The 16,091-nt window shown below is 36.9% G+C and overlaps 1 protein-coding gene across 1 annotated transcript in view; it reads right to left on the reverse strand.

Annotated features, from left to right (window-relative positions):
• MGAT4D (MGAT4 family, member D) overlaps window positions 1-15,696 on the reverse strand; it is a 26,972-nt gene extending 11,276 nt beyond the window's left edge. The window contains exons 1-6 of the mRNA XM_010008926.1: window positions 15,537-15,696; window positions 11,888-12,028; window positions 9,847-9,980; window positions 7,702-7,748; window positions 5,261-5,374; window positions 3,918-3,993 (exon numbers count right to left, since the gene is read on the reverse strand). Coding sequence (XP_010007228.1) covers window positions 3,918-3,993; window positions 5,261-5,374; window positions 7,702-7,748; window positions 9,847-9,980; window positions 11,888-12,028; window positions 15,537-15,684 — 660 coding nt within the window. The 5' untranslated portion in view covers window positions 15,685-15,696. The remainder of the gene's footprint in view (window positions 1-3,917; window positions 3,994-5,260; window positions 5,375-7,701; window positions 7,749-9,846; window positions 9,981-11,887; window positions 12,029-15,536) is intronic.
• Window positions 15,697-16,091: the final 395 nt, after the last annotated feature.

The following is a 16,091-nucleotide window of genomic DNA, read 5'->3' on the forward strand; positions in this document are numbered from 1 at the left end:
GGTGTCTGTTTGGTGGCCCCGGAATTTTATTCAAAAAAAAAAAAAAAAAAGCATAGATTCCTGCTGGTTTTGCATCCTCAACTGATTCACAGCTTTTAGCTGAATCTGGCCATTACTACAAGTGTAGGGCTGGTGGGGGAGAAATGTGTTGTGAAGAGTGAACCTAGGAGGAAGTAGAATGAAGTTTGAAAGACAAGATTAAGAGATCTGTTTTGACCCTGTCAGATTTTGCTGATGCTAAGCTAACAAAAAATACATAGCTGGAGATGAGCTGATCAAGATTAATGCTTATTAACAGATTCTGAGATCTGGGGGTTGAGCTGAGGTGACAGTTACACAAAAGAACGACAAAAAACCCCAAAACATCAACTTACATAAAATCTTGCATAAAATTAAATAAGTTAAGAGGATTATCCAGTAGCTAGATATAAAGGGAGAAGAGAAAGGAATCAAAGAGAGTTTCAGAGACTCCTTAGAAAGAAATTTAGGGACACCCCTAAAAGGATGAAAAGCAGAGAGAGGAGTATCTCTCCTAGTGCAACCACCATGTCAAGAAACACTAGAAAAAGTGTACAAAAGTAGTGAACATGAAACATATAAAGGCTGTGATGTAAAGTGGGTGTGAATGTAGTTATGAACAGAAAGTAGTTTTGCATATTGGGATGGCTAAAACAGTCTTTTCTGAAGCTGACAGTTAAAAGTGAACAAATATTGGAGAATTTAGTTTTATATCCTGTGTAGAACAGGCCATTAAAAGTCGCTTATTTAACCTGTACTGAGCTCTGTAATTTGTGTTCAGCTGAAGTGCATCTTGAAGAGCATCTGCCATTGCTTAGACACTTCAGTATCAGTTCTTCTTCAGGAAGTTATTCTAGGTATGTAATGATTCTGAACGTTTAGTACGTAGTACCCAAATACTAATTTGAATTTTTCTGTTTTCAGCTTACAGCCACATGTTTTTCATATGCTTTTCTCTACCAAAGGAGTGGCTTACACAGCTGCATCAGGACATTTAATATATTACCTGTCTAGACCATCTGCCCCATTGCCATGAGAAGGCCAGCAGAACATAACTGCAGCTAATTTCCCATCACTCGTCACTACTTTGGGATGAAAGAAAAAGTACATGCACAACAGAAAGGCTATGTTAATTTCCTAAATGACAGACAGCAAATGGATTTCCATTTGTTTTTCAATGTAAGTTACCTGTATAAGGTTACTAAGGTATTTTTACATGTCTAAGCACACGTAAAAATGAAGAAGCAACAAAAAAGTGATAGCATACAATGGAAGGGTAGACATCATACAGGAAAGCAGCTTCCTTATTATATTATGTAAGGGTATTTCTGCATTTTGAATTACCATTCAGTGAATGTGTGATGACTATTTGGCTGAAAAATCTTATTCGGTCATTTTCCACAGAAAACCTCCAACAGTTTGTTGTGGATTTATTTTTTTAAGTGCAAGCATAAAGAAACTTCCAGCTAAAAATACACTTTCATGAATGTTATTCCTCTTCAGAATTCTAACAAATAACAGGCTTGACCTGGAATCTAATGCGGGGAAGAAAAAAAATATCAATTTAGACTCTTAATGACTTCACTGAGCTATTGCTCAGGCCTTAAATACCACTAATAGAAAACACTTCCCCAGAACTGCTGTATCTGGGTTTCTCAAAGAATTGAAATGCTTAATCACTTCAGAATCAGCAAAGTCTACACAGAAACAAAGAACAAATGCATCTCCTCGCTACTGGGTTGGGATTCAACTACCTGCTTTATGGCTATGTTAAGATCCCATTATCTTGTCTCTGACATTATTACAAGTATCTCAAGGGGCTCTGATAGATTCCAGGAAATATAGTGAAAGTGGAAACAAGCATTTCAAAGTTCTCTTCTTTTTTTTGTATGGATTAAGAAAACTTCAGCAAAAAAGCCTGAAAGGAGCAGTGTCTGGTTTAGGAACAAAACAAAAAAAACCAAACACACAAAAAACCCCTAACCAAAACAAAAAAAGCTCAAAAACCCCAGGCAAAGCAGGAGAGATGCTTCAAGCAGAAGTGATAGGAAGACTGATGGGATTAACTGTCTGTTTTCGAAGATTGTTTGATCAGTAGGTAAGGTTCACTCACAGTGTAACCCCATTAGCTTCAATGGACTTCACAAAGATACTTGCTTAAATCCTGATTCAGCAGTATCCTAGAAGGAGTGTTTACATGTTTATTCAGCAAAGATTCATGCCTGATTCATGACATCAACTGTTCCGTAGACATCAAGACTAATTATGTATGCTTATCTTCTTTCAAAATTCTGAGATTAATATCAGTCACCCAGATTACATTATTTCTGACAAAGTAGAAAAAAAAAATCTAATCTGTTTCAAGTTTTCCCTAAGATTACTGAAGTAAATCTTTGGACCAGGCTGAGGAAAGGGATTTTTAGGTTATTTGCTTTCCATTAGTATAAGGCTTCCAAAGAGAGGCAGATAATAACTATCTTTAAGGCAGCATGACTTCCTTCTTTTCAGTAGTCTATGGAGAATTTTCCATAGACAGATGGGCAGACCAGCATCTGTGCTAGAGAAGCAGCTGCAGGCTGGACACATAAGTGAAAAAGAGGATATACTAGACAAGGATATGAGGAAAACAGTTTCTTTCTATGAAGATTCTGAATAAAGCCTTAACTCTCACCAGACCATCACAATCCAGGCTTTGCTCCAAATAACACAGCTCAGTCCTTATATAATGTCCCAGATAAGAAAACTTTAAAAATATAAATACAAAAGAAAGTAATTTCCATGAAAACATGAACACTTGGAGAACTTCATAATAGGGAGGGATAGTAAGTGTCTGGCAGCATACTTAATATTTGCCTTCATCATGTTTTCCATGCCTCAGCTCTCTATTGCACTTAGTAAACTTGGGTAGTGTTCTTAAAAATATAAGGTAGTCGTGGGAAAATACCTCATTTTCCAATAAACCCAAAGTGTTCAGTAGACAACGTTTCTCTTTGCCCCCCTATCTTCCGAGTGCCCGTGCCAAATTTGACAATGCACTCTTGAATAGCCCAGCTCAAATACATTTGTGGCAAATGCTGACAAGAACTGCATGAGATGCCTGCCCTCGGGGTCTTCTCTTTAGTTCTGGGTACCTTGTGATGTAATTATGTGACACAGAGTCTGAGGCCTGTTGGAGCAGGAGAAGACACATGTGTCCTGGTTTGAGCTAAAACTAAGTTTGGTTGAGTTTAAACTAAGAACTAAGCAAAATGCTGTTCTGAGCTTTTAAAAAAACTTTTGACATTCACAAGCTACATAAAATGTTATGGATCTGTTCAATTATTGTACAGTCATGATACATTTTGGAATCTCTGGTGGTGATTACTGTCTTCATGGAGTGCAAACCAGCACAAATCCAGAATGATGGCTAAACCTAAGCCTGAATGCATGTGGATTCTCAATCTTCCTGAGAATTTAGGATCTGCATCAACTTGCAGCATACCATTGTCTCCAGTGTAATTATACTGGTATGTTTCCTTACCTGGATAAGTCCTTTAAAGGTTTTTTGGTCCATTGTGATCTGCGCTGTGACCCGGACCTACCACCTGTCTTGCTCCACCAAGTGAAAACAAATTAAACTCTGACTTTCTTAACCTAATCAAATAAGAGTTTCATGCTTCAGCTACCTTGTTAGTCAACCTCTCAAATGACAGGAAGGTACAACTGCTTTTATCAAATATTACCTGAGTGCAATATGTATGTAAGCACAGAAATACGCGGATGCTTATAAAAAGCACAGTCAAAATACACAAGAAATTAGATTATGTGCCGTTTTTATGGAGGCCTTTGAAACAAATTAAATTTGCCAAAGCTAATAATTAGTACAGATGTATCACAGTTACTCAATAATATGAACATACCTGTAAATAAAATGTTCCCTTAGGCTGGGCATATAGCATTAAAAAGCTATAGTCCAAATTCTGTTTCGTTCTCCACCTAAACATAAGTAGAAAATTCTAATAAGCTTTTTGGGGGGTTGCAAGAGTTATTTCTGTAACAAAAGCATTTCTAATCCTCTGCAATTGTCTCTCTACAGTAAAATTGTAAGGCTCAATATTCTAACTCATTAAGTGTATTGAAAATCCTCTATAATCAGTGAAAACCTTCGCAAAGAATTTCACTCTCCTATAAAAGTTAACATTAACTAAGCAAAAAATTTTGATCTGTATCAATGCATCTTGGAACAAAATGTCTAACAACTATTTTCAAGTCAAATGACTTGAAGATTCTACTCATCATATTATGAACAGTAGAGATCAACACACAATGATTATTTAAGACCTAAAATTAAGTGCTTTTCCTGGTGAACAGCCCTGAAACAAGTTGATAAACTTAATTTTCAGATTTAAATGTAAACACAGTTTTTTTCTCTACAAAGTACAGGCTTTCATTATACCAAAAAATGAAGTTGGTATTTGATAATCAATGCTAAAAGAGTAGTGATTAATTTATCAGTACTTAGTTGACATAAAATTCTGTCTGACTCAAGTCTATCCTTCTCTGAAATTTAAGTATGTCAACATGTTTATGCTCCAAAAGCTACAAGGTTTATCTATAAACCTAATACAAAATGCCTACATAGAGTGGATTTCCTCCAGCCTCAACCTCAGTACAGCAGTTCTCTTGCTGGACTGTTGCAGTAGCTTCTGATAAATTAGTTATTGTTGAACAAAAGGAAATTTTGTTAGGTTATAACCTCTGTCTCAGTGAATCTGGGGCACAAGAGTGAATGAAATCACCAGTTAGTGTACATGAATAACAGTAGTTTAAAAAGCCCGTGATCACCAAAAATGAGGTCATTAATGAAACCCACAGTAGTTGTTACTAGTTAGCTAAGGGGCCACACAGGGTTTCCTTTGGGCCTTCACAGAGTCTCTCCTTTATTACGACATAAAAGATTTTCCTATTTTTTCCTTGATAACCAGTTCATCTAGCCTGTCACCTCTTGGCATTATCCATCTCGTTTAAAATCCAAAGGATGCCTAGAGGCAAGACCCAAAGGAGAACCCTTGGCTGTCACCCTGAAGCTGATGTGCAGCACAGCTTTTTGCAAGATCCCCTTGTGTACTTTTTTAAAAAGTACACTTGAGGTCCATTGGCTCTGAATACAATAGCATCATCAGCTTGAACAATGTTAACTTTTGAAGAATTTTTCACTTTATACTCTTAGCAAAAGTTCTTAGGTTTTATACAGCTATCTTACCTTACTCTGTCCTCTGAATCTCCAAGTGTTTTCTTCAAGTTGGAAAGATCTGGGTAATAAGAAGCAGGAGGAGAAATAACCTCTAGGACTCCGGACTGGATTTCTCTGGGGAAGCTGTGAAGAGAAGCTTAGTGAGATCTCATTCCTCAAAAAGACTTTTGAAGGCATTCACAGACAGCAGCTCCCGAGAACTAGGTCTGCTCCTCCATCAGCAGAATTCATAACTCTAGCAAAAAAACTAAGTAACATAGATTGTAAATTAGGAACCAAGAAGGAGTCTTTGGCAACATGGACAGTAACTCATCGAAGTCTCAGAAAACACTGAAGAGAAATGCATCTCAGAAACCCTGCCCCTCTTGCAACTATAGATGCTTCGTCGTAATCCTGAGATGGCTGCCAAAACATAGAAGTAATTCACAAGCAAATCCACTATCTAGAACTACACACAACTGCTCCCCCTTGCATGAGAGCTCCTAGCTTCTTTACACTTGCTCTAATTCTACATTCTAGCTAAAATAATACTGTCCTGGAATGAAGGTTTGGCACGGAGAGTCTGTATCTAGTCTCTGCTCCAAGGAGTAAACTTTCCACTTAATGTCTTTGAAAAAATGTGTAATCAACTTGGAAATCAAATCTCCTGCTTCCTCCAGAATATGTAAAACAAAAAATGAAAAAAGCAAAACAAAAACAATAACAACAAAAAACCAAACAACAAAAAAAAAACACCAAAAAATCCCTTCAGCTTTTCATAAGTGTCGGATGCTTGAAATAAGGCATTTTTCAGAACTTAGTTGCCCATTTCCTAAGATTAATGAAAAAAAGCTACCATTAAAAATTAAGCAGATCACTCTGCAGTAATATTTTCAAAAATCACATCAAAATCATAAAAATTATCTGTGTGCTTAGTAAAATAGACATATTGTACCTTGGTGGTGCTCAATAATACTGCAGAGGACTGCCTCTTCACCTTGCCCTAGCTGCAGTACTCCCAGCTGAGATAAACCCTCTGCAGGGCAGAAAGCTATTGCTATTACTTAGCAGGATCAGCCTGGGGGACCTGAACCCTAAACACAGTCAGGGAAACCCGTGAGTGGGGCATGATGTGCAGCAAAGCCTCAGAAGTGAAGGAAAAGGGCATCCTCTCCAGGGATTTTGTTCAATTTTCTTTGTTTTGGGTGGGTGTCTGCCTCTTTTCTCAAGTAATAAGCAACAGAACAAGTACAAATGGCATCAAGTTGTGCAAGGGGAGGTTTAGATATTAGGAAAAATTTCTTTACCAAAAGGGTTGCCAGGCACTGGCACAGGCTGCCCAGGGAAGTGGTGGAGTTGTCATCCCTGGAGGTTTTTAAAAGATGTGTAGTTGTGTTGCTGGGGGACATGATATGAGGGACTTGGCAGTGCTGGGTTAACAGTTATACCCAATTATCATATTTTCCAACCTAAATGGTTCTATGATTCTAATAAGACTTTGATGCAAAGATTTAGAGCTCTCTTGTAGCCATTTTGAATAAGAGGAGAGAGGAAAGTCTATTTCACCTGAAATACTTGGTGAATACTCCTGTCAGAGTAACCAATTCACAACTAAGCTTGTGCATCAAAGAAACCAGCAACATTTACACTGCAGCACCATGAACATTTAATCTCTTGCTTCTTTCAGTCACCCATACTTCAGGGCCTTCTGTTTTGTGACTGTTAGCTACACTGCAGCATTTCTTAGAAAGCAGGTTTTGTGAGACAAAATAAATCTACCAACGGGTATAAGTTTTTGATCAAACATTTTCATTTAGTAGCTGTTCCTTTCAAGCTCCTCTAAGATTTTTAACATGCATATGATGTTGTTAATGTCTCTGGGAAAAAAATAATAAGAGCAAACAAAATTGCAGTGGGAACCAAGCATTCTTTGATAGCTCTTAATTTGTCATGGCAAAGAATGCCAATCTCATGTTACCCATCATATAATAGTATTTAACATAAATATAATTTCATTGCTGTCCCAAGTTCATTGTCTTCATGCAAAAGGGGAAAACCAAGAAAGAAAGACATCTAGAAAACATGACAGACATCAGAATATATTGCAGGGCTGTGAAGTCAGTGGGGACCTAATATATGTAACCTCAGGTGCCTTGCATTGCATCATTAATTTCACAGGGAAAAGACTTAGGTTCAAGTAAATATTTATCAGAGGCTTAAGCTGAGACCTTGCCTGATTAGTTGAAGCGTATTTCTGAAGTAAGGAAAAACTGATATTCATCCTTCTGTTCTCAATTTCACAGTAGGTTGTGATACACACACTAAGCATGCACCTTTGCCTCATTTCTGAGCAGTTCCATTTCAGTATGGTAGACTTGTAATTTATTGCTGAAATGATCTAATTTTTTTTTTTCCATAAAAACTCAAAATGTGTTCACCAGCTGTTGGGTGTTACAGTTTATAGGACTTACCTGGTTTTAATACTTTCTGCAACACTGTTAACATATTCTGCATTCACCTAAAGAAAAGAAGGGGGGGTTCATTTCAAGGCACCCTTTTGTGTATTAAGCAACATTTTGTGGGGAATATTTCTATGCAAACACTTTGTTTTTATTCTCTAATTCTTTTCATTCCAAACAAAAGTAATCTGTTACAGCAACATTTCTACTGAATGACAGTGTGGGCTTTTCCAGTCAACTGGACTTTCAATGTAATAGAAAGTGAACTGAACTATCTCCATCTATGGCTCCTGCATTTGTTTTTTTCACTGTTGTTGTAGGAAGCCAAGCCATTTTCTGTATAAAATTCTGCTCTATAGCTTTCGGTTATGTCAGGAAAGCACAGTCATGTAACTGTCAGTAAAAAGAGCAGTTTCAGGTTAATCAATCAAAAATGACAAAAGAGGCCTGAGGCTGCTGAGAAAAGTCACCTAAGCAGAATGTTCTAAAGCTAAAGATACTTGTATTTATTTTTTTTTTATTGAGAGTTTCTTCCTAGTATAACAAACTTATGGGTTTTTGTCTAGAAATTTTGAGGACATACTTATTCATTGCTGGTGTTGACCAAAACTTACAGTTTTAGTGTGCAAAACACATTTTTTAACTATGTTAAAGAATGGTAAGTTGTATGGATGTGACTTCCAAAGCAACACAACACCTGTCTTAGCAGTTCAGATTTTTTTAAAAGTCACAAATAAACATTACCAGCTATAATTTGTAATACATAAAAACTGTGTGAAGTGGCAAGTAAAGAACCGTGATAAGAAAAAAACCCAACAGCTTTACAAGTCACTTTCAGTTAGAGTAACTTAACCCATAATGTAAACATTTAACTCCATCTTCTGAAACTTTCTGGAAAAAAAGGATTCATAATCAGTGAACACACCTGCCCTCCTCTCATACTGATACTGAAATGTTCTTATCAACTCTCATATCAGCATCATCAACGTGCTCTAACTTACTGCATGGCCTGAAAAACAGAAGCTGCAAGAATATGACTTTGGGGACTGGAGAAAGGATAGAGACTGATTCTTACAACAGCAGTTTAATCCTAAATGGGCAGACATGGACTCCTACAACTAAAGCTCATGTTTTTAAAGAGGGCCACATTAGGACTGTCCACAGTGAAAACTCTGCTATTCAGAAGTTAACCCTTAAAAACTCAAAGAATTCTGTAATAGGTGGTTTATCTGAATGGCAGGTAGGCAGAGCTCATAATTGGCAGGGGTCTTCACTAGGAAATAGCAACTTTAAAATAAATTCAGCTCCTGAAAATTATGCTGAAGAGGAATTACAAACAATAAAATAGGGCCTGCCTACTTATCATTGTGATCAAAACACAAAGGTGGAAGTCAGAAACTAAATTAAGTGAACTATGTTCTGTTTGATAGTATTACAGTTGCAAAAGCTACTCTAAACTATGACTGAACTAAAAAGCAAACTTTAACTATTGATTAAAACATATGAAATTTAATGTTGGTTATGAAAGGACAGAGAAATATGAAGAAAATATATGAAGTCTGAAAAATTGCAGGCTTTTTTACCTGCAAGTAACGATCACTAGCTAATTCCCTTCTGTAGCTTTTTTCCCATGTGTCAAGACATTTTGAAATGAGAAAACAATTCATTTGCCCTTAATATTTTACTTTGAGCACTGTTTACTCTCCCAATCATGGACCTATTTAAATCTCTGAGACAGTTTTATTTTCCACAAGAAATACCAATACACATGCAGAAGACAGAACTCTAGCATGTCAAGGTACTTTGTAAGATATATAATATCAAAGCAGCAGATAAATAATCTGAACTGTTTTTAGATGAAGTTTACATTTAGAGCTAAATAATGAGTTCAAATTGTTTTATTTGAAAACCTGACTGCAACAACAATGTTTGTAACTGTAAGATGACTATTTACCCTTTCATCACCTGAGTTACATGTTTTTTTCCATATATGAACACTGAGGCACTAATTGCTCACTATCTCCTCCAGTCCTGATGAAATCTTCCCCAAAGGCCTGGCTAACAGGATCTTGCAGCCTCTCCTACACTATTACACTAAGACATAAATCTCCACATTGTCTCTCTATCAGCATACTGCACATTTCCATGCAAACTTACCTCTGCTACAAAGATGATTATTACACAGTCGTTCTTTTGCTCTTCAGAAAGCTCAAACAGAAGAGAATGCAGCGTGTTAATCAGATAATGCTGTTTTTCCCTTTTCACAGTAGGAATACCCATCACCAGTGAGACTGCAAAGAAAGAAGTCCACAAGCCATGTAATTTTAAGTCAGGTAAAGGGAAAATGAAATGACATTTTAATTTTGACTTGATGTGACCGTGAGACTTGGTGACTGTTAATATTTCTGCAGCACTGTGACAGCGCTCGCTTTACTACCTGGAAGAAGAGAGACCTCCAGCTAAGCTGAGGTTAGAGACACCTACATTCATGTTATAAGCAACAGGTCTACACTGTGTAAACTGTCTACACTGGAGAACTAGGAGATAATACTACCTCTAGCAAACACATAGGTATTTGCTGCTGAGTTTCAAAAGTGGGTATTGCAAAATAAGCACTAGCTCTTGGTATCGGGTTGGAGATCAGAGTAGTAAGAGTTAAACCAGCATTGCTTTACTAAGCAAGTTGTCACAGGAAGTTAGTGCTGTGTATCTTAGAAAGGAATAAAAAATTCAAAATCTCTAAAATCTTTCTGAGCAGTTTCAATTATATGAAACCATGGCTTTGACATAAACAACAATAAGAAGAAAGGAACACAGGCATTTTTATTATTAAGAAAGGAATTGAAGTTGTCTCTGTCAAAGACTATCCTAGTAGCAAATTTGTGCTATATTACATCATTAGATTGTAAGCAGGACCTCTCTTTTTTCATTGGTGAGGGTATTACTGAGACCAGTGATCTAATACAGCTTGGTAAATTTGTAGAGTTTTCAGTCCTTGCAAAAGATTCCTATCCACCAAAACCTCATGAGGCTGTTAAGGAAGCAGGAGATTTTGAAGGAAAGGAGTAGGTGTAGTTAGAGACTTGCTCTAGACCTCTTAATTTGTGCAAGCTCAAAAATTCCAAAGTTCCAACCTGCCCAGCACATAACCTGGTGAACCACTGGGGTTTTGTTTGGTTTTACACACTGAAGGTCAACCTGTACTTGTTACAGCATGGTCCTGCTATTGTGATTTTCGTGAACAAATATATGAAAAATAAACATGCAGCAAATGCAGCATTCTTTTATCAGTTATTATTTCCTTTCCCTCCTCCCCCTCTCCCTCCCCCCACCTTGTTCATGAATGTATCTACTTTTCTAAAGGGTTTTTTTTGCAAATACTTTTGCTGGCTACCTATGTTTTTTTGTATACTCACAGTGATCTATGGACTCATGCACCTCATATTCCAGTGAGAGTCACAGCACTACTCCAGTAGAACCAATAGCCCTTGACATGGGCAGGGCCAGGTTATTTTTTTTTCTTAAATTAAAATTGCTGGCAATGTTTCTTTATATAAAATCACCCTAGAGAAAAGTAAAAATTCCAACAAAATACTAATCTTAGCAAAATAGTTGATTAGTTCCATGTTTGCTTATTGCTTTTGAATGTTCTTGTTACCTATCACATGACAATTAGGAGAAAATGTAACTTAATAATTCACATTCTAGTTCACTGGAATTCATTATGATTTGTGCAGGTGTCAGCTGGTTTTTCATGAGAATGAAAAAGCTGCACTGAAGATTTATCAATATTCTTCAAATGATCACATCACCTTTCCATTTGCTTGGAACCTTAGCAAACTGCTAATTGTAGATCCTCTCTGATTTCCTTACTCATACTAATTTTGGAGGGGAAGTGGGAAAAGCAGTTCAATGTATCTTTGCCATATGAATCCATTACTAAGAAAAAAAATAATATTGCTTTTCAGTTATGATTATTTTAGTTAATATTTTAAAAGGCTTATCCAAATAGTTTGGGGAAGACTTGAAAATGGGATGGGAGTGGTAAAAGTGCCTTTGCCATCCCCATTAAAATTTATTCACTTTGGCAACATTAAATAGGGAGAAAACTCCCTCTTAGCTTTGAGTACACTTCATTGCTAGAGCTTATTTTAAGGCGTAAGCATAAAGAAAGTATAAGCCAAACTTTACTTCCTACCTCCTCTTCTCTGTTGCCCAAAAATAACATTTGGGAAAACGGCATCTTCATCTTCTCGAAGGTGAGGCAGGTAGTAGTACATGTTTGTAAGATGTACAGGGAGTTTTCTGGTGATGTTTAATGCTTTCCACTTCATATCATCTTAAAGAAAGAACAAACCCACATATACACATAAAATTAAAAGCCAGCAGTGAAGCCCATTACCTCAACTGTTTTCCTCAGCTGAATACTAGCAGACGACCACACAAAAGGTTATTCAATAGGAACTACTCCTCAGAAGTGATGATGTGTCATATGTATTACCCTCCTGCAGAAATAAACTGGGAATTGCCCAATACCATCCCCATCCACCCAGGCACTGGAGTAGAGCTCCAAGCTTGAATGTCCTGGGAACTCCCCCTTCATTTCCCCGTGCCTAAACAGACTGAGCCATCTTTAAATACAATAAGCAGTTACTTTGAAGGCAGCAGGAAAAAAAATTGGGTTTTTGCACAGTTGACAAGCAACTTTTTAAACTAAAAGGAACACAGATTCTGATTAATAACTTTCTTAATTCCTCAACTAACTTAAGTGCTTTTCCTAAAACGTAACACATGGTGGTTTTAGTTTTAGAAACCATTCAAGAAACAAAAGGCTGTAGTAGTTAGAGAAAAGTAGAGAAGTTTTTTTTCTTTACTAGTTTACAAAAAAAATTAAGATAACTAGAATATTTATTCCTGTTGAAAAAAACTTAGAATCATAAAGGTTGGAAAAGACCTTCAAGATCATCAAGTCCAACCATCAGTGCTACAGCCCCATGACCATTAAACCATCTCCTGAAGCATCACATCTTGTGTGACCTTATTAAAAAAATCCTAGTTTTAAAAAACAAGCCATCTAAAACTCAGGTATCATTAATTTACTAATTTACCTTCCTTGATATAACCATTCCTGAATGCTCCTGTGATGGTAAAATTATTTAAAATAAATGTAATAAAGACCTGATCAACTTAATTCTAAAATAATAATAACATCAATTATAAGCTTGCACAAAAATTGTGCTTAATGTAAGATACCCATGGGGTAGAGATGATGTGCACCATGCAATTTAAAAAAAAAAAGTATTTGAATAGATCAAACTTAAGACTGTATGTAAGAAGAATAGCAAATGATCTTTCTAATATTTAAGAAGACTGCTTGGAAACAAAACTGAAGATCACTCCAGCTTTCATTTGTCAGTTGTTTCTAAGGTTAAATCTTGCATTCCTGACACAGGTAGCACATGGCTGCCATAGCAGAATTTTGTCTGTTAGTCTCTGTTGCTGAATTTTTCTGTACCACACCCCATTGTAGCTACCTACAAAGTGTGTTTTTGCCCTGAAAGAAAAATACAGTTCCTAAGAATTTAGCTAAGATAATTCATACTTCAGTGGGTGCCTTCTCCAGGCATTTTATCAGTTGTGCAGAGACTAGTGTAATATCACTTTGTGATATTAGAAAACCTCTTCCATTAGTTTTAGCCAAAAAAAAAAATTGCATAATTTCCAAGGTGCAGAAAACTTGAAAACCCACAGTTTCACTCAGTCAGAAAAGCAACAGCCTTATTGACTTAGATGTAAAGTTATTTTCCCTAATAAATGCATATGATAACTTCCCAAACTAACCACCCTTCTAAAGTTACTTAAAACAAGTCTTAGAAATTACCATCTTCAGCTTTATCCACTCAGCTTACATCAAGGAAGATAGAGGCTTACTGAATAGACAATATTTGAAGTTTTTCAACTTCCAAAAGATATTCCCACTGAAAATTAGGGCTCTACATTCTCCACTCTACAGAAAACAGTAAAAAAACACCACAACACAAACATATAAATATCTGTATGTCCAGACATTTGCGTATGAAAGAGGGACCGACAATGCCTCCCTTTCCACTTTGACATTAAATATACTGGAATTTTGCTGCATATAAACTTTTTAAAAATTATTTTTAATAACCACATTCATAACTTTTCAAGGACTTTCAATTTTTATTTGGAAGTACAATCTACCAAGGGTTGGGCAAGGGATTTATTGTGTACAATAAAACTTTTCATTTCTGTTGAACAATAAAACTTGGCTGGAATGGGAAGTAGAAGAGTAAGTAAAACTAAAAGGAAAAGTATTCAGTCATTTTAAGAAACCTCTGCTTTGATTTGAGACCTTTAATACTGGCTGATATTACATTAAGAACAAAGAGCAGAAAGAAGGGGAACTTGTACTTTACTGCTATTAGATGCGTTAGGGAATAATTATTTATCCACATTATGTGAGGCTACTGGTAGCTGACAACATGGTCTCTATTCTAAAGCTTGCAAGACCACAACCCTGCCAACACTCAGGCATTTGTTCATACACATTTGAACAGCCCGACTGTATTAATATTGAATAAGCAGACAAAAAGAGGCAGGGAAGAACATTATAAGAAACAAAGCTGACTACAGAAAACAGGAATGCACCTTGTTCCTTCTTCCTCTGCAACAGTCCTGGTTAATCCCCTATTCTAATCAGACATCAGCCTTCTGTACTGAGTGCAAATAAGGATTTTTAAAAAGTAGCTTTCAGTAGCATCCAGACTTTTTGTGAAGCCAGGTGTGCTGAGGAATGCCTCCAGTGCAGAGATGCCCCTTTAGCTTTCCTTCTCTGCCCGTAGAAGTAGTTCTTCCAATCTGAAGAGGGAGGAAGGCAGATCCTTCACCACTACATAATTTTTTTTGAGGGACAGAATCTAACTATTGTCTGCAACTACAGTGTACAGATAGATGGGGATTTACAACAGTCTGTAGGGCAAGGATCTAATAAATTTTTTAATAAATAAGCAGTTTCATTAAACAATGGGAAGATGATGAATCACAAGGAAACTCAATTGCATGTTGGTGTCCCTCTTGGGAAAACAAAACAAAAACCCCAAAAAACACAACAGCAAAAAGCAGATAAATCCCCCTCAAAGGTTTCAACTGGAATCACTTACAAGCATTCACATTTCCTTCAGATTATTAAAAAACTACTTGCAAGATAAAAATAGATTCTAGAGGGAATATTCTTAGTGGGGTTCTCTGCTCCTGGGCTGAGGCAGGCACCCAGCTGTATGTGGCCTGCATGCTGAGACAAGCCTGTGCACCCACCACATGCACCTTGGTGCCCGGTGTCTGCTGGCAGGATGGTGGAGGGGCCAAGAAGTACCCCCAGAAAGTCACTCTAGAAGGACAGGAGGGGGACCAGGATGGTGGAACATCTGAGGAGGTGTACCTGCCTTCCAGGTCAGACACAGCCCTAGTATTTATTAGGATGCAGTGGCATGGTGAAGGCAGGAAAGACCAGCTTCTTTAGTTGGAAGCAGCAAGAGAGGGATAAGCACAGTAAGAAACTCAGCAGTATGTACAGCTTTGCCACTAAGATCCCACCGCAGTGTACTGTGTCCCTTTATTTCCTCTCCTCGTTTGTTTAGTTGCTAACCTATCCTGCTCACAGAGGAGCTACAGATTACTTCCCCACCCTTTTTTTTTCGAGTAGAAACTTCTACCTAATGCTAATATAATCAAATCAATTATTTTTCTCCTCACAACAGTGATGAAGAAACACAGGCACACACAACTTGGAAACATTAACACAGTACATTTTTATACATACAAACCTGTATGATTTGTTGTCAAGTTCATTCTTTTTGCAACTGCACGTTTAATTTCATCCAGGACATAGCTCAGTTCATATGATCTTTTTTTATTTTCTTTTTCAGCATACAATAGTCTCTGCTGAAGTTCCAGGAACTGGCTTTGGTACATGTCTAAGTCATTTCCTGCAATAAGAACATATTTTCTTTTCAAAGAGGTGGGTTATATGATGGAATAAAGAAAAACTTTAAGAATAGGAGACAGTCCTGAAGAAGACATCACCAGAAGTATATCAACAATAATAGGAGAGGCTGCTCAAAGTTTATTCATGGAATGAAGAAGTCTGGAAGAGTACTATGAAGCAGAGTTTAGTGAGGACAGCTGGGTAAAGGTTTGTAATTGAACATAAGAACATGACAGTCATCATAAGGAGAAAATCAGTGGAAGACTATAAATTGCAGGGGAAGGTTCTATCCAGTAAAGCAAACAACACTTTTCACTAAGTGACACATCTTGATAACCCTTGTCATGCTAAAGAGTGCAATTATGTAATGGCTCACCCTTGATATAAAACACTA

Source organism: Chaetura pelagica, unplaced genomic scaffold, assembly GCF_000747805.2.
Source record: "Chaetura pelagica isolate M959 unplaced genomic scaffold, ChaPel_1.0 scaffold221, whole genome shotgun sequence".
Taxonomy (NCBI): domain Eukaryota; kingdom Metazoa; phylum Chordata; class Aves; order Apodiformes; family Apodidae; genus Chaetura; species Chaetura pelagica.